At 40.6% G+C, this 19,737-nt stretch overlaps 1 protein-coding gene and 1 pseudogene across 1 annotated transcript; both read right to left on the bottom strand.

Annotated features, from left to right (window-relative positions):
- Window positions 1–6,289: 6,289 nt before the first annotated feature.
- On the bottom strand, window positions 6,290–7,407 carry LOC119731416 (G-protein coupled receptor moody-like). The gene has a single exon (XM_038204586.1). It carries the CDS (start codon window positions 7,405–7,407, stop codon window positions 6,313–6,315), a length of 1,095 nt encoding a protein of 364 aa, XP_038060514.1. The 3' UTR covers window positions 6,290–6,312.
- A 3,049-nt stretch (window positions 7,408–10,456) lies between these two features.
- Window positions 10,457–18,408, bottom strand: LOC119731415 (annotated as a pseudogene).
- Window positions 18,409–19,737: the final 1,329 nt, after the last annotated feature.

The raw sequence follows: 19,737 nt of genomic DNA, 5'->3' as shown, positions 1-19,737 counted from the left end.
AAAACGTTGGAGTAATTTCTCTTTTGACAGGATGCGAGTCGAGGTCAGACGACCATAATAATTAGCCTCCGTAAAGAAGAGGACACGTAGGCTAATCGGACCGTGCTGAGGAGGAGGTGCTGAGGATCGTATCTGGCCACGACAAATCTGTCACATTCTTCGTGACCATCATATCAACACAGTCTGCAACATCCTCCAGGCCAGCCTACTGGTCAGCTGAACCCAACTGACTAGCGTAAACCTACTGCCTAAATCTCAGACCAATCTACTGAAAAGGCTAGCTAATTTCTTTATCAAGGAAAGACGTTTTTCTCTTATTGTAAGGGAACGTTTCAAAAGTCGGAACGTTCCCGATCGCTTCTTTTAGGCACGCTGTGTGTTCCTAGCGGGAACATGCTGTGTTCCCAACGTGCTCCAACTGGAACAGGCCGTTCCACAAAGAACTGTGTATAAAGACCAATGTTTGACCGATAAAATGTCGTGACGACATTTCTTTTTGGAGGGGTGTTGTAAGAACCGCTTTGTAGTAAAACCCCTCTAGAGTGAAGTTTTTGTAGAAAGTAACACCCCCATCAAAAATTGGAATTGGCCAAAGACGACTCAGAGTGCGTGTGAGTGTGCCTAGTCACTTTCACATATTTTGGCAAAGTGACCAGACGTATTCACAACAGTGTTCTCTTTTGTCTTTGCCCAATAAGTATGTATTAATGTTTCTGTCTTTTATACACATCAAAGTTCCTGTATTTCTTTTGTTCACATTTTCCTTTACTTGGAGTACACAATCAATTACTTGAGTTGATCAATTGGTTGAAGGTTTGAAGGTTAATTATTGTTCTTTGAATTTGTCAACTTTACTCTTTTGCCAAATTATATAGAGACTGACAAGATTGAAGTTTGTTTTATGATGCTTTGATATTTCCATTATTGTTTGTATATTCAGTTTTTGTAACTTTGGATGAGATTTAAGATGGTATAAGTTTGATTAGTTTTTAGCAACTGAACTTTAGTCATTCACTTCAGTTATTTATAGAAAGTTTCACTAAGTTTCCTGGATTTGGGGAAAGTTTGGTGAAAGTTTGTGTAGTTGATAACTTGGATTTCATTCATTTAAAAAGCTGGACCATGTTGTGTTATTGTCTCGGACGGTGCTTTACCCGCCCTACCAGTTTTCTGAAGAGCCCCTTTAATGTAGTAACTCTATCTCCTACAGTTTTGGATACTTGCTAACTGGTTCTGCCTCATTATGCACTTGAGATGCTGTGCTCATCAATAGGACCATTGTTGCCAAGTGCCACTTCTGACCTCAGTGGATGAGGTAACGTCTGGGTTTTTTGGTGTGTGTGCACTGTGCAGCTAAAAGTGCTCGTTCCGTATCCAGACAGGCCACAGACCGGTTCACTTTTAGAAACAAAGAGTTATTCTGAATATGCATTTTTCCAGGACATTTTGACTTGCGAAATACTGATTAGAGCATCCCTTCGACCTTACATATGTTAGACGCCCCGGAACCACAGTCATGTAAGTAGAGATAATTTTGTAGGCCCTTTTTCCTTCATAATACTTCAGCCAGTTGATGTTTCTTAGGATTGTAGACTTTATTTGTAGTTTTATCATGTACCTGATCGTTCAGACTCACTCACATTCGTCTAGAATTAGCTGTTTCTGTTAAACTCTTGTACTCGTATATTGTGTTAACATGTCCATCCCACATTTGTTATTTTCTTAATGAGTGGATTTCAGTTCTTTTAGTACTAGAGCGCGTATGAGCGATACCTGTTATTATTTCTGTTGTCTAACGCCGTATCACGGCCACTTATGATGGAGCGATCCCTTTATTTAAGGATCTGGCTTATTCTGCACAAAGCGTTTCTGATTTTATAAGGATGCTAGTCTTTGTAGTTTGTAATTTACACTTACTTTAATTAGTCTCTGTAGTTGTACCTTACATTCATTTAAGCACGTGTTAAGAAAATGAGTTAGTGATTTTACAAGTGTAATAGAAGGTTTTTATCTTCTTTATCTTACAGTTCACCGCGTGAAATAAAGGATTTGGAAACTGAAGCTCCGCCCTTCGGCCATATTTCTTTGTTATGCGGTTGACACTAGCTGATCGAATCTGAGTTACCGCTTGCCATAAGCTACACTTTTACAGACATCAGTACAGTTATAGTAAACTGTGTTTGTGGATTTTAACATTGAATGTAAGTTTCACCATTTAGCCAAGGAAACTTACATTGCAAGCACTGATACTGGTTTCGTTCTCGTTCTAAAATTTTTGATTAAATGTAAAATTGGCCCCATTTGGCATGGCGCCAATTGGCCTTTGTCTGATCTAGCGAAACTTAAGAATGGCCATTCTGTGATCAGGGTCGATAATACTATGCTTTAAGACAATCAGGGGATCTGTGCCCAATATTTGATTAAACACTATTCAGCTCTCCGTTTATCAGGTTGCTTATTTGCACAGTTGCCCTATTAAAACTTTATGGAATAATCACGTGAACAATAATACCATTATGACATTTAGCTCAGCAAACAAAAACGGGAATACGAGCTGGCTGTCCGTAAACTGGGCTTAAATTAGGCGAAAGGTCGCCTAACATGGGAGGCTTGAATAAGTTCAAGGACCCCCCCCCCAAAAAAAAAAAATGCTCCCAGTAATTATGCCAATGTCAGTGTGTTTTCTTTCCAATAATTTTAGGAATTTCCTTAAACTTTTTCAAGTCTCCCACGTTAGGCAACCCTTCACTAATTAGGCCAATTAACAGACACCTCGTTTACCCCGTTTCTGTTTGCAGGGAATCCTATCACAACATTATCATTGTTCGCATGCTTTTCAATAAGGTTTTAATATGATAACTGTGCCAGTAAGCAACTTAATTGGTGAATTTAAAGCTCACATGCTGATGTTTGGCAAGACTACTTGAAGATATCTGGAGACAAGGTAAATGTGCGAAACTTTGGGGTGTAAGAGTAGCAGTTTGGATCATTACATTGGCGGCGGAACGGGTTTAAAACTGGGGGGGGGGCAGCACCCAAAAGGGGCACTTGCAAACCCGTGCTGAAATGTCGCCACGTTTTTTTCACCGGACACACTTGACCTCCGTAAAATCAAATAGTGGGAGGGGGGGGGTACCATCTTCCAACATAGGGGGCGCTCTTCAAAACCAATGCTTATATGCTAGACATACATTATGTCACCATTTTCAGGGCGTCTTGTATGGGTTTTGGGACTTGGTTTTCATATCCCTCGTTTATATAAAAAATATCTCTACCATTATTGGGAAATGGTTACTTCTAAGAAATAGTAAGATACTTTAAGGGCATTTTTGTTGTATCTCGAGGGGACACTTTAATGCTCGAGGGGGCACACTTATGGCCGCAAGAGGGGCACTTGCGAAAATCTGGGGGGCAAACGCCCAACCCCCAGCCCCCCCGGTTCCGCCGCCCCTGCATCATTACTATGTTCTTATAATTATTCAGTCACAAATATGCTTTAGAAAATATTCTTAAGTAAGGATGTGTAAGTATAGATTCACCAAAATAAAATTTTCAAAAAGTAGAAAATTACAAATATACCCGAATGTGGGGAACAGATATATTACACAGCAGGGATTATTGATGTATGCAAATTATGTATTTTTACGGTCAAAATTAACGATGGCATCCACCCACATCTTGTTTGTTATGGTTCAAAGAATGGATCTAGATGGATGCCAGCTATTACCCTGAAATGCCGTGAAATTATTATCTAGAGAACGTTTCCACATTTGGCTGGCCTAAACTTAATTCATAGGACTGCGAGGGAGGTCCATGCCAAGGAGTCGAACACTGAGGTCAGCGATCAGCTCCTTGTTCTTGAAGCCGTTCCTGGCCCATTCCTCCCGCCAAATGTGATAGCTATCGTCCGTTGTTCCTGAGTTGGTTTTCAGTTTTCGTTGGTAGCCGTTGTCTTTATGTGATAAGTGCTAGCACCTGATCTGCTGTGCTGCTCCTGTTGGTCAGGGTTGGAAAAAAAATAACAATTTGAGAGATGCGGTTGAGGATCGCTCTTTCAAGGGTTGTATCAGATGGAGAGGAGCGAGATCGGTCTGTAGCTGGCTGCTAGCTTCGGCTCTTTGCCAGGCTTGGATATGCCAATGACTGTTGCCGTTTTCAACGTCTTTGGATCTGTTTGTCATAGATCACGCTGGTGAGGAATTTTCCAGTTGATGGCTCGATGTTGCTGATTTCTGGGTAGAAAATGCCTCTTACCAGGTCACTAGCATGGGCGTCGCGAGGGGGGGGCAAGGGGGGCACTTGCCCCCCCCCCCCCCGGAAAAGCCAAAAAAAAAAAGGAAGAAAAAAAAGAAAAGGAAAAAAAAGAAAAAGAAGCGCGAAGACAAAGTGGTGTAAATTTAATGAGTTCGGGGGGGGGGCAAAATGTCCCTGCCCCCTCTAAAACTGATAAATCGAGAATGTGTTGAGAAATACAAGCATTTTTTGGCAAAAAAAAATTTTGCCCCCCTCTAGAAAAAATCCTGGCGACGCCCATGGTCACTAGTAAAGCTTGTCCATTCGAATTTCCATCTCGTTGTCGGGGACGAATGGCGATGCGCAGTCTGATTCTGATGTGGATTACGATGGGTCTATGTGGGCTGCGTGGGAAACCGTGCAGGACATTTTTTTCGCAATATCAAAACTAACGATCAGCCTAATTAAACAATTTGTACTTCGCGATGTTGTGAGAGGCAAGGTGTCTTTTCAGCGCCGCGAATGGAAATCCTACATTTCGTGAATTACACTGCAATACGTTTTGATGTAAATTCGAAACCGTCGTCTAGGAACGCAATTAAACTGTCCATGGAATATAAATGATACAAGTGTTAAAATTATTGGGGAAAACCTGTATAATGCATTACACTTTGTGCTTTGCGTGTTTTTTGTTATTTTAATGAAGTAACAATAAATGCACAAAAGGTTAACTCATGGCAATCTAATATACAATACTAAACCATTGGATTCTAACTCCTTAACATATATAATGTCTACGCACGAACTGAATATGAATAACCGAACCAAATATTTCACAAGACCAACTATGAAATTATTGGTGTACTTATGTTGTACATTCGAATTCCGAATTAACTATTGAGCCCACGGAATAAAAGTAGTCATCAATCCATTGAATTTAATTGAAACAAATGTTCAAATAACTCGGGAAACCCATGATACTTACAATAATATTCATTTTGTAAATTGACCTCTTTTTTTTTCTTTTTCTTTTTTTGGATTTTACACTAAGTCTCCTGGTGCGCAACATTTTGTATGAGGACCTGATCAAATTCAGCGTTTAGACCCCTTGCACACAGCGTCCTCACAGAGGATAGGTCTTTGTTCCTTCGTCATGCAAATTCTGTCCTTATTTTATGTTTACGTTGGTGTCCACACTAAGTCTCTTGGTGCCCATCATTTTGTTCGAGGACCTTATTGACTTCTGCGTCCAAACTCCTTGCATACAGCGTCCTACAAAGGACAGGTTTTTGTTCATTCATCATACAAGTTATGTCCTCATTTTATGTTGACGTTGGTGTCCACACTAAGTCTCTTTGAGTCCAACATTTTGTATGAGGACCTCACTGACTTCAGCGTATAGACGCCTTGCATACAGCGTCCTAACATAGGACAGGTCTTTGTTCCTTCATCATACAAGTTATGTCCTCAGTGAGGGCGCTCTCCGCAAAATAAACTGTTCCCGTTCCCTCACCAACCGGACAACTTGGCATATAAAGTGGAGAGGGTGAACGACCGATAATCTCTCATATAGAAATGCCGGATATGCGCTTCAAAATATTAAGTGAATATACGACAGCAGAATAAAGAAGTTTAAAGCGTTAACCAGTCCATTCTCCTTGAATTCAACAACGAAAGTACTTTTTCCATTCATTGCTGTCTACCTAGAAGTATCAATTTGCCCGAATCCAAATTTTGTCGAAGGCTGAGTATGCTATTGATTTGGGTGTCATCATTTGTGGAATTAATCATTGAAAATGATTTGGATAATCACTGGAGTCTTGATCTGAGGCCAAATCTCGGTAATAAATGCAGTTTATCCATGCTTGTTGTCCAGGTAATTATATGTGCCTCCATAATACACTGTTGTGAAAAAAAAGGTTTTTGAGAAACTACGAAATTACCAATAACAAAATAGCGACTCTATTTACAGAAGCTTTTGTCATCAAAAGCACTTTATGGAAACAATTCTTATTTTCATAGGAAAAGAAAAGAAAACGCCTTTTAAAATTGCCGAAATTTATTAGAGTCTCGTAGAGTCTACGGAATCTTTTGAGAGGAGCTTTTAGATTCTGAAGTACATCTGGAGCGTATCAATGCTCTCATCACTGGACCGAAATGTGGATGCTTGACGGCATAGATGAGAGGATTAATGCAACAACTGATGAATAAGATCAAGGCGCCGTACAGCTCGTATCGGTGGTTGCTAGTGACATCAATGATGGCATGAGGAATGACGCAGACCATGAAGACTAAGATAATCAAAAAGAGGTTCTTGGTTATTGCCAGTTGCTCATTCCTCATACGGCGGCTCAGTCGACGTGAACTCAGGGTGCTTTTGATAGCCCCAGCGGGCTGTTGAGAGCTACTAGTATGGGCATCGTCACTCTCTTGCTTTGAAGGAGACGAGGGGCCAGAACGTCTACCGCTCGATGACTGCAGACCGTGTTCATGTTGTCCACGCTTCTTGAAGTGACGTCTAACATGTCGCCAGATCAGGAGATATGAAGTAATGATGACAAGGAAGGGCAGTGGACAAAACACGGCAAATTGAAGGTTGTCGTACTCGTCAGCTCTCGGATGAGTTTCCACATCTTTGCAGAAGCGTGTCTCTGGATCAAAACCAAGGCCACCAATGCCGGACAATGGCGGTATGATGGTGGTACACAAGGGAATTAGCCAAGAGCCAAAAACCATCAAGGCAGTCTTCTTGGGTGTGTACAGCCATTGGTAGGTCTCCATAGGTCTAATGACTAGGATGCATCGGTTCAGGGCGATGTTTGCAAGGGTAAATAGGCTGGTACTTATGGTGATGTACACAAGAGACGCCGAGGCAACGCACAGGATGTCGGGCTGCAATGGGTAGCCGGGAGTTTTACTCAGCAAGCCAGGTACAATCCACATGCTTGCAAAACTGGACAGAAAGTCAGTCACGCTCAGGTTGACCACGAACACGTTGGTGACATTCTGGAGTTTCTTGGTACGGGCCACGGCAACCAAGACCAGGCAGTTACCGCTGATTGCCAGGACTATCAGGATAGAGAACCCAACGGCAAGAAAAACCAACTCGGGGTACGTGTACAGGACTTCAAAGGTTGAGTTCAGCTCAGGAGTTGAGTTTGTAGAAAACGCCATTGTTGCAGCTGCGATTGCTTCTGTTGTTTTATTATTGTGCTTATCAAAACTTATGTATTAAACTCCAGTCCACAATACCCGGTGTCTAATTCAAAACCAAATTCAGGCACAGTCGTCACTTCAATGTTACGTGCTCGATGTCACGGAAAGGAAACCCATGTACAGTTATGGGATGGCTATTTTCCATAGAAAAAAGGTCATTTCCTATGAACAGTTGTTTTTTGTAATGAACTTCCCGTTTCATATTACCTTTTTCACTATGGCATGACTCCAAGAACTTTTAAGGAAAATAAAGATGCACAAAAATAATGCATTACCGTGATACAAACATCTTGTGGTTTGGCCAATAGTAATGGTGTCAAGCGATAACAATATCCACTGAACTTTTTCCGTAATAGATGAACAGCGCCTGTCGTGCTTTTACATCATTTAGAACATTTATTTCACTGTTGCCATTCTTCACAATGTGTATCTTGTAGAATAATAGTTCAGATAAATGTGTACTGAGAAGAAGAAAAAACTACATTCGGAGATCTTAAGAAGCTTGTAGGGATATAACGCCGACTCAAAGTGAAGGGCTTAAAGATTGCACGGTCTCGGAAAGTTTTGTGAAAATACAATGACGTCGATGATATAATCATCGATGTGTATAGAAGACAGAGTTGTAACCAAGTCATTTTTTTTTTCAAGTCATGTCAAGTCCCAAGTCAAATTTTAGCAAGTCAAGTCAAGTCTCAAGTCAATTTTTTTTTTCAATTTGCACCCATCTTTATATCATAATGCTTCTGCATATTTCCCCATTTTTAACAGTAATTTTGATTGACCAATAAACTATAACAAAACTTCATTTGGTTGTACTGCGACGACCACAACCGGCGTTTTCTACATTATGGTCCAAAAGATAATTTTTTGGCATAATTTTTATTTTTATTTAGATGTAATCAAAGTTGGTAAAAGCATTTCTCGTGTCAATATTAATCAAACTAACGTCACAGCTCGAGGGAAGTTTACCTATTTTAAGGGCCAACATCACCCTTTTTCGTGATTTGTGATGTTGTCCCCAAATTTGAAGTTGTTCACCTAAATACGCTCAAAAGAATACTTACGATCATGGGCGTACACCCCGGGGGAAGGGGAGGATAATCCCGCATATTTTTTGACCGGGTGGATGGGCCGCTTGATCATCCCCGCAATGTTTGTGGTGAGGAAACCCCAAAATGCCGATTTGAATATATATGTTGTGACTTCCCAACGACAGTTCAAACTAGAGGTTCGCGTTTGTTGTTACAAACGCAGAGTGGTCGGGTATACGTAGACAACCACTTCATTAGACATTGTCCAATTAAGTTATGAATATGTTTATGTCAGAAAAAAAGGACCAAGAACTTCAACATTTCCAGTACCAATTATTTTGCACAAAAAGAATGCGTCGTTTAAGGTGTGATAAATTTCAGTAAACAGTTGGGTCCACGTACAAGTTATTTCCGGTTTGATGGCGTCATCGGTCAAACAGGGAAGGGAGGACACTTGTTTATCATTAAGTAAAAATAACGCATGAAAATATGGAAATTAAGTGTATGTAATAATAACAGCTAATTTCCAGTTTGATGATGTCACAGTATTTGGAAGCAAAAGGTCAATATTAATTGTAACAGATGTCATTTTGGGGGGGGGGCAAAAAACAAAGTCATGAGACAGGGATCAAATGATGGATTTAAATTAAAAATAAAATGGTTGTTGTTGAATTCTCCCTACAGTAACTTCCGGTCTGATGACGTCATGATTATGAAACCTTGCACATTTATTTGCAGTTGCTCACGGGATATATAGGGGCAATATATCATAAAAATGTGATTGAGGGTTTTAACATTTTAAAAGATTAAACTGTTTTCTATGTGCCGCTGGAGGGCGCCCTTTCGTGGATAACGTCAAAATAATGTTTTTGTGATTGGCATTCCTCACTTAACACTTCCATAATGTATTTGTCTGTAGTAAAATGCTTCCGTTTTAGAGTAAGATTCAGTTTCTATTGCACTTCCGGTAACACCGGAAGTAAAGGTCAAGCAGTTTTGGGAATAAGAAATGTTGCTCAAGGCACCGTCTACAACCTCACGAAAAAAACGAGCACGATACTCCATTTAGTTCAAGAGATATAGGTCAAAGTATTTTGTCAAATCGTGCAATCAAATCGCTTGTAATTTGATACCTGATGACGTCATGATGACATAACAACAGTTATAACATCTTTGTAACATGGTACAAGTTCACAGTAGGTTTCATGATCACACCGTAAACCGTTTGGAAGAAATTGTGCTTTGTTTCGATTTCAGGCTAATGTCTTCATTTTGAATTCACCTAACTTTGACATTCCGGTAGACCCGGAAGTAAAGGTCAAGTGAGTTCACGTACGGGACAAAAAAAGTTTATCAATTTATGGTCTATCTGTTTACAAGATTGAAGCATAATTGATCATTTTGTTAAAGAGTTATAGATGAAAGAAGATCGTCATTTTTTCAACGAAAATCGCTTGTAATTTGACACCCGATGACGTCATTATGACGTCAGTGTAATATGCACCACTCCGAGTGAGGGTCAATATATGTTTAAAGTTACAAGTTCATATCATATACCGTTTAGGACAAAACCCGCGGAAACGTGCTGTGCAGAAGAAAAAAAAAAAAAAAGAAAGATTAATCGCAACAAATCCAAAGAGTGGTCGGGTTGTGCCCGACCACTCAATGAATACAAAGTATGTAAAGTTAAGGGGTCATAAGTGCACAAGTTTTCTAACTGCATGTACAGTTGTATCATAAACAACAACCCCTAGTGTTACGTTGTATCCAGAGCTCCCCCCCCCCCCCTTCGTATTTCCCCGTATTTTGGCGGGATGGTCATTCCCAGGACCCCAACACCCCACTCGCCGACACGGGTTTACGCCACTACTCATAAAGTGAAGTTAGAAATGCTTGCATCTTTTTGCAAGAACTGTCAAAAAAAAATAATCGGCACTTTCTGGACAGACAAAATAAAAGATGGGATTGGTGCTGTCTTGGGGGGAAAGGAAACCTTTCTCATTCGCTCATGATTTATTTGGGAATACATTGAAAACTTACATATTACTTGGCGATGTACTTGCTATTGTTAGAAATCGTCATTTATCGTGGTCGTTTACTGTGAGTCTATGCAAATCTTTAAACTGAAAAATGGAATGACTGCTGAGTAAAAGCTAATTTTATGTGCGAATAATTCATTCACTTATCAGAACATGCAGACAAAGGCGCTTTCAGAATTCCGATTGTGGTAAGATTCCGGAAAATATGGAAAGAAAAATATTCCGGATTTACTATTGTAATCCTTTAACTTACTGCGTTTGCACTTGTCAGTCGCATAACAATTTCTGTTAGTGTATCGTATAAGTGGGAACAATTTGAAGGGTTGTTTTTGACTGAGTTTGAAATAACACACACATTGTTTCATTGGAATTTTAAAAGGCCGTCTATTGGGGTTATGGCCTTATAAGTAAATGCAGCACAATTCAGTAGGATGGCCGGAAAAAGGGAATGACTGTTCAGTTAATATCTGATTTCCTTCGGACGTCAGGCATAGCTGAATGCACCCACCGCTTAATACTGTAAAAGAACCAACAGAGAGAGAGAGAAAATGTGTGAATCAAATAAAATTGCCTGATGTTTGAATTATGCGGGTGCTTTTGCAACTTTACAAGTCGAGCTTTGGGGAGAAGGCAACAGAAGACAACAGAAGACAAGGGGACTTGCGTCGTATAATGAGAAGAAAAGCGGACGATTGCACCATGAACAAAATATGTTAATAATGTTTTTCCAATCCACATAGACACTGCAAACCTTTCTTTTAGAATGAACAGACTCTATAACAGACGAAAATTATGTATCATTTCGATATGCCCTTTTTTGATTCGAGTTACCTTGACATAGAGTAGACGGTTAGGTGTTCCGTTGGGGTCAGAGACAACGCCTGGTGTAGCGTTGTTTATTAGGGCGTTCTTGACCGATGATGGTGTGGCGTTGCAGTTTTGACCAAACTCAAGCGCGGCAGCACCTGTTAAAAGTAATAAGCTTAGATTCGTAAAACACTTAGATAATGATTGTTTTTCGAAGGTTGAAACAAAGCATAACTAGGATTGTTGTGCTGATTTTAAAAATGCCGATCTACGTCAAGGGAGATGGTTCATTGTGTTTGAATAAGCTGTTATACCTTAAAAAAAATAATAAAGGAAGCCAAGATATAGTAAAGTTGCAAAACACTTTGATCTTAGTTTAAAACGCTAAACATTATAATTGTTAACTTCAAATGAAACTGTAATTAAAAAATAATGAAGTTTGCTGTACGAACCTCCGCGAACGAACGTGAAACGATCGCTTAACAAAAACTCAAATTTCTACTTATGAACCGCGTCACGTATCGTCAAAGGGTGACATCCCCCCTCCTGAACTTAGCCCAACGTCGTCAATTTCAATTTCTAACTAGAGGTTGTAGGAACAACCACACGGTATTGGGCCATGGATTACCGCAAACTTTGTCACACACATCAACTGAAAATATGCATGTTTAAATCCATGTTTGACTTTTCAACATGACGCCAGAGGGCGCTCTAACATTTGATAACTCAAATCGTTGAAAGCAGTTCAAGTTCGCATCTTCTGCCAATTTCAGTTAATACGGCACTTCCGGTTTTGACCGGAAGGAAGGGTCACGTGATTTTGCACTTAAAACCAAAAATGAAGACCCTGCAATATTTTATCGATTGCCATAAAAAACAAAATCAAATCTGTAGCAGTTGATTTTATATTGGTTTTCAAATATTAAATATGGAAATATTTATTTGCTTGTAATATGACACTTGATGACATCATTGTGACGTCATCGCCAGAAACCTCCAGGGCTATATTTACTCTGCTATATATAGCCACATCTTGATTATATCGCTCACGGCTGATTTTTTAGCAATTGTTTAAGGTTTAAAGGTCTTTTCTTTATAACTTTCGGTCTGATGACGTCATCCATTTTTTTCGCGCACAGGTCTTTTCTGCATTAAGTTCATCATGTATATTAGGTTTGAAGCGATTACTGCAAATTTCGCCACATACATCAAGTGATAATGCGTTTTCGACGTTTTTTAAACTGCCGCTAGAGGGCGCTGTAACATTTGATGACGTCACCTGTAATATGTTGGTACAGGACTGCCTAGGCAGACACTCACATTGTTGAAAGCAAGTTCGCATCTTCTGCCAATTTCAAATAATAAGGCACTTCCGGTTTCGACCGGAAGGAAGGGTCACGTGATTTTGCACTTAGTACCAAAAATGAAGACCCTGCAATATTGTATCGATTGCCATAAAGAACAAAATCAAATCTGTGGCAGTTGATTTTCTATTCATTTTCAAAGATTAAATCTAGAAATCTTTGATTGCTTGTAATATGATACTTGATGACGTCATTGTGACATCATTACCAGAAACCTCCAGAGCTATATTTACTGTGCTGTATACAGCCATATCTTGATAATATCTATCACGGTATATTTTCTAGCAATTTTTTAAGGTTTAAAGGTCTTTTTATTGAAACTTCCGGTCTGATGACGTAATCAATTTTTTTCGCGCACAGGTCTTGTCTGCATTAAGGTCATTATGTACATTAGTTTTGAAGCGATTACCGCAAATTTCGCCACATACATCAAGTGAATATGCGTTTTCGACGTTTTTTAAACTGCCGCTAGAGGGCGCTGTAACATTTGATGATGTCAACTGTAATATATTTGTACAGTACTGCCTAGGCAGACACTCACATCGTTGAAAGCAAGTTCGCATCTTCTGCCAATTTCAAATAATAAGGCACTTCCGGTTTCGACCGGAAGAAAGGGTCACGTGATTTCGCCACAGACATCAAGTGAAAACGCATTTTTGACGTTTTCTTACCTGCCGCTAGAGGGCGCTCCAACACTTCATGGCGTCACCCATTTTGTTTTTTGAAAGGTCAATCCAGGCAGACACTAAAATCGTTAAAAGCAAGTTCATATCTTTTTCCACTTTTAAATTATCAGGCACTTCCGGTTTCAACCGGAAGGAAGGGTCACGTGATTTTACGCGCACAGGATAAAATGAAGATCATGTATTACCATGTCGATTCCTGCAAATTTCAGGTTCCGGTCTCTCACGGTTGATTTTATATGGAATTTCAAAGATTATATTTATTAAACTTTCGAGCGACGTCACGTGACCCATGATGGCGTCATGATTACGTTATTGCCAAAAAAAAAACATCTGCGGTGGATTGGGCATTCATGTATTTACAAATGAAGTTCATATATGTTTCAATTTCTCCAAACAGTTCTGGAGAAGGATTTCCTGAGAATATGCTCTTACAAATCTTACAAAACCAATAGGTTTTGGGCTAAAGCCCAACACCTAAAAATCATTTTCATAGGTACAGGGTGAATGTCAGTTTCATTTTTCCCTTCACTTGTGTATAAATGCACACTCGCGACGTAAAACTGTTATAATCTCAACTCATTAACCCCTGACTAAGTCAACGCTAACCAGCAGGTGTCTACTCTCAAGCCATCTTACCTGTTACGTGAGGGCAAGCCATAGAGGTCCCAGATTTGTAACTAGAACCTGAGTTACTGCTTGTACTGTATTTAGCACTCAAGATGCTGACACCAGGTGCGAAGATATCAACGCAGGACCCGTAGTTGGAGAAATAGGCCCTCTTGTCGCTGCTGTCTGTAGCACCAACTACGATCAGCTGAGAGAGTAATATGCCCGGTGAAATTTGTCAACTTAGGCTAAACATTTTCTTTTCAGCGGTTAAGATTGCTCAAACGCCATTCCAGTCAATCATTGTGCGAATTGTCGAAGAAAAAAGTCCTTCTAAAATCAAATAATGCCTTGCAATCTGGTCCTATAATTCGTTCCGTAATTAAAAAATAGGTTAATGGTTTGTGTTCCAAACTACTCACTTCGTTAATATTTTGAGGGTCTCTGTTGCATGCGTCAGCGTTGTCATTGCCTGCTGCGTGTGATACTAGGTAGCCATTATTCCACAAATCTTTCACTGCAGTGTTGATGGAGGGGCTACTGGAGAACCCAGAGAGGGAAATGGACAAGACTCCACCGGCTGAGCCACCGTGGTTTTTTACAGCGTCAAATCCTGTAGAAAAATGGCAAGAGTTTCGCAGAGCGGATCTACATTGTATAACAGTTTCTTGTTTTGATTAAGTAGATCGGGTTTCGATTGATTGTAATTGGTGTGCTTACCAGACCACATTCATGGGAATAACATTCCAGCAGGGTTCTTTTCTCCTAACTCAACAATTCTCTTTTTTTCTTATTAGCTATATTTTGTGCAGATATCCGTCATTTTTTTCTGAATTTCGTGTTAAACTTGAGACAAAAATTGCTTTCGGACTTTTTCTATCAATCTTTTTTTTAAGGAAATAGTACCGAAGATGCACTAAACAAAATCTGTTGATGATCATCAACCATGAAGTTTTGCACAACTGAAAACAATCGGGGAAAGTTCATAGTGTCACGTTGGCGACTCCAGTGCAGTGCACTAGCCACACGATCATTAGTACGACAAATTACCGTCTTCAATTCTGCCCATACCCGAAAATGTGGGTCCTCATCATATTTACTTTAACGAAACGTTATTTTCTCAGTTGTTTGTCGGCTGGGAAACGGTGGAACGGGATGGGTTTTTTTTTTCAATATCATAACGGAAGTCGTTAGTGCACGCTGGCACGCAGCATTCAGCCAACTTGCTTAGAACTCACACGTAATGCACTGTTTGCTGTCCAAGCCTTCGTTTGGTTTTCAACATGACGGCGCGTGAATGAAAAGACGATGGGCATGAGGGACGTGTTGTCAATGAAGTGCCCCTGAGATTACTGTACGTGACCACAAAGATGGGCCAGACTTGAAGGGAGTCAGTAGCGGTTCTTTTCCTCGCCTTCCACCGCTGTGACCCGTGTTTGTGTATTGGGTTTTAGTCACTGTCTGATTCCTTGGCTTTCCTCCAGAATATTCTTAGGGGTTTTCCCTCCACCTCTAAGACTGTAATTTCCTTTCATTGTCTTCTCTCCACATGTTTCTACAAGCTTGCAAGCTACAGTGCCAAGGGCGCGTTTGAGGATTCTCTGGTTTCATTACAACATCCTTCGGAAACTGACTAATAACTCCTAATGGGGAGCTACAGCACACGCACTAAGATCACCGACCCTGGCACTGTACTACTCCTCTGCAAAGTGGGCGTGCCCTGTCTGGGAAAGATCACCTCATGCCAAGAAGCTCGATACTGTGTTGAATAACACCTGCCGCTTGATAAAAGGTTGCCTCAAACCAACCAACAACAACAACATTATGCACCTCCTCACTAGTATTGCTCCACCTGACATCAGAAGGGAAGTTAGCAGTTGAGTTGAGATGACCAACACGCCATCTCCTTTATGGACGCCAACCTCTAATAACTGAAGTCCTGGGGGAGCTTCCTTAGTTATGTTGAAGCCTTGACAACATCCCGGGAAGAAACAAGAATCAACCTCTGGAGAGAAAGAGTCCAAACAACCCTCCTCCAACTGACATGAAAATACCTCCTGCTGAAAACCTCCCTCCTGGTGCAGAAGCAAAAGGGATTGAATGGAAACTCTCAATCGCCTGAGGACAAAAACTGGTAGATCCAAAGCTACAGTGTACACTAGCCCTATGATGGGGTTACACAAGACCGGCTCTAACATCTGTGAGCGCAGAGAAGCAGACCACACCATTGATCACTGCCTCAAATGCCCACTACTACCCCACCCATGCAGCTCAAGAGACCTCGCAAACTACACCATGAACGCAAAACATGTACAAAAGGAAAACGATCGTGTGATGCTTTGAAGATACGAAAGGAACAAGTTCACCAGAAGTAAAGAATAATGCAATTGCAAAAGACTTACCACTTGGAACTGTGCTAAAATAACAAGATGGGTCGCAGACCTTTACACTGAAGATGTTTGCCTGACGCGCTAGACCGAATGTGTTACCCGCTGCTGTCCCAGCGCAGTGGGTACCATGCCCGTTGTTGTCTGTTGCGCCGAAGAGCAGCGAAGCTCGTCCACCGAAAGAAGTGTGAGAAGTTTGTATTCCGGTATCCACGACGTAGATATTCACTCATTTACCTTGGACTGAATAGAACAGGATGAAGAGGTCAGATTAACCATTATTTGGTAGATGCGGAAGATTTTACGGATATGTTTACGGATATCATCGGGTATATAGAAGGATAATATTAATTTCACCTTTTGAATTAGGAGGCTCCCGCTTCTAATTCGAACCTGAGACCAGCGGGAACTAGTTACGCATGCGCTTTTGCGACAGCGTAATTTATGAATAATAATAAACACAACACATTCCAAGTAACGTGTGTGTGTGTGTGAGCTGTGTGCAGACTAAAATGTGCATGATGTGCTTGTGTGCACACGTGCATGTATATGCCCATAAGTGCGAGTATTACGGTAAAAATGTTTAAAACCCTGTTATATGTATTTTTTTGGCCTTGCCTATACGCATTTCCCGCCGTAAATAATGCCTTCGGATTTTGAGCCCAACCGTCAGCATAACTACATGAAATACAACACGTAGTCTATGGATTCCACGCTCGTTTCAGACTTACACGGTTGAACCACTGTCTGATCAGGAAAATATGCGGCTGGAATAGGACTAGTGCTCCAACGTTCGATTTGTGAGGACAGCATTTGGTATACGCTGAAATTCTTTCGGGCGATAATTAAACGGAAACTATTAGTTTGCCACATATAGTTGGGTGAACGTTTTTATTCTACTTTTAGCGATCTTTCCAAATATTACCATTACGTGGAAAAAGGGGCTAAAAGGGTGCATTGTGACATAAAGTCACCTTTTAATTAATTATTAAAACTTTTGCCGAATGGGGTGAACTCTCCGCGGCCTTTTAGCTAGAACTTACCATTATCATTGTAGGTGTAGTATGAATCAGTTCCTGTGCGACTATCCACGCGGTCGATGCCCCACGACGGGTTATATTGATTGCCAGCAAGTGTAGTGATGCTGTCTTGCTCTGTGTACTCAATGTCGTCAATGGAGCGGATCTATGATTAAATAATCCCAATGCACGTCTTAACACAGTCGAGTGATTATAAATAGCAAACTATACCTACCCAACAAATACAACAAATCCTTTATGATTCTTGAATGGCAAAATACAAAGTACCAACGTAACAGGGATACAGAAGGTATACCCTTTGGATCCTAAAGGTATATAGAATGACCCACATGGAAGCAAAATGGCAAGTTGGCGAGGCTGAGTTGCCTATTAATTGACCAACAAACTTTTTGGCACTAGACCGATACGTTTCTCTCTTGGAATAATTATTATCAATTATTTCTGGGAATAAAACCAAGGATTCCTCGAAAGTGCTCTTGGCACCGTAGCTCGCAAGCCTGAGGAAACCGGTAGAAAGAAGACAATGAGAAGCAATTACAGTTTTAGAGGTGAGAGGAAAACCCCAGCAGAATATTGTGAGGAAAATCCACGGAATCAGGAAGGGACTGAAAACCCAATCCACAAACTGGCCCAGGCGGGATTCGAACCCGGGTCACAGCGGTGGAAGGCAAGTGAAGTACCAGTACGCCAATCTGACTCCGTTATGTAATAACGTCGAATGAAAGTGTACGTGAAAAATAGCGATGAATAACTTCTCCGAAAGTTTGTTCTTTGTCAGCACCCACGTTATGTAAACATTTAGTATGTATATTTAACGCGTTAATTTTTCAAGATGGCGCCGGCGGCCATCTTGGATGTGGCCCTCTAGCGAAAAATGCCGGGATTTTTGGGAGGGACCGGGGGGCTAATTTCTTTATAAATGGTCCATAGAAGTCAAATCCATCGTCAAACCATCCTAGCCAGAGAATGGTCACGGAACTTATGTTTTGGACCCGGCATGGCGCCAATGGGCCTTTGTCTGATCTAGCCAAACTTAAGAATGGCCATTCTGTGATCAGGGTCGATGATACTATGCTTTAAGACAATCAGGGGATTTGATAAAACACTATCCAGCCCTCCGTTTATCAGGTTGCTTATTTGCACAGTTGCCCTATTAAAACTTTATGGAATAATCACGTGAAAAATAATACCATTATGACATTTAGCTCAGCAAACAAAAACGGGAATACGAGCTGGCTGTCCGTAAACTGGGCTTAAATTAGGCGAAAGGTCGCCTAACATGGGAGACTTGAATAAGTTCAAGGACCCCCCCCAAAAAAAAAAATGCTTCCAGTAATTATGCCAATGTCAGTGTGTTTTCTTTCCAATAATTTACTTTCCAATAATTTTGGGAATTTCCTTAAACTTTTTCAAGTCTCCCACGTTAGGCAACCCTTCACTAATTAGGCCAATTAACAGACACCTCGTTTCCCCGTTTCTATTTGCAGGGCTTCCTATCACAACATTATCATTGTTCGCATGCTTTTCAATAAGGTTTTAATAGGATAACTGTGCCAGTAAGCAACTTAATTGGTGAATTTAAAGCTCACATGCTGATGTTTGGCAAGACTACTTGAAGATATCTGGAGACAAGTTAAATGTGCGAAACTTTGGGGTGTTAGAGTAGCCATTTTGGATCATTACTATGTTCTTATATTTATTCAGTCACAAATATGCTTTAGAAAATGTTATTGAAGTAAAGATGTGTAAGTAGATTCACCAAAATAAAATTTTCAAAAAGTAGAAAATTAAAAATATACCCGAATGTGGGAAACAGATATATTTCACGGCAGGGATTATTGATGTATGCAAATTAAGTATATTTATGGTCAAAATTAACGAGGGCATCCACCCACATCTTGTTTGTTATGGTTCAAAGAATTGATCTAGCATGGATGCCAGCTATTACCCAGAAATGCCGTGAAATTATTATCTAGAGAACGTTTCCACATTTGGCTGGCCTAAACTTAATTCATAGGACTGCGAGGGAGGTCCATGCCAAGGAGTCGAACACTGGGGTCAGCGATCAGCTCCTTGTTCTTGAAGCTGTTCCTGGCACATTCCTCCCGCCAAAGTTAATAGCTATCGTCAGTTGCTCCTGAGTTGGTTTTTCAATTTTCGTTGGTAGCTGTTGTCTTTATGTGATAAGGGCTAGCACTTGATCGGCTGTGCTGCGGCCGCTCCTGGTTGGTCAGGGTTGGAAGAAAACAACAACAATTGGAGAGATGCGGTTGAGAATCGCTCTCTCAAGAGCTTGTATCAGATGGAGAGGAGCAAGATCGGTCTGTA

This window comes from Patiria miniata, unplaced genomic scaffold (genome assembly GCF_015706575.1).
Source record: "Patiria miniata isolate m_02_andy unplaced genomic scaffold, ASM1570657v1 HiC_scaffold_23, whole genome shotgun sequence".
Taxonomy (NCBI): Eukaryota; Metazoa; Echinodermata; class Asteroidea; order Valvatida; family Asterinidae; genus Patiria; species Patiria miniata.
Note: the sequence above shows the minus strand (reverse complement) of the source record. Positions and strands in the feature narration are given on the sequence as shown.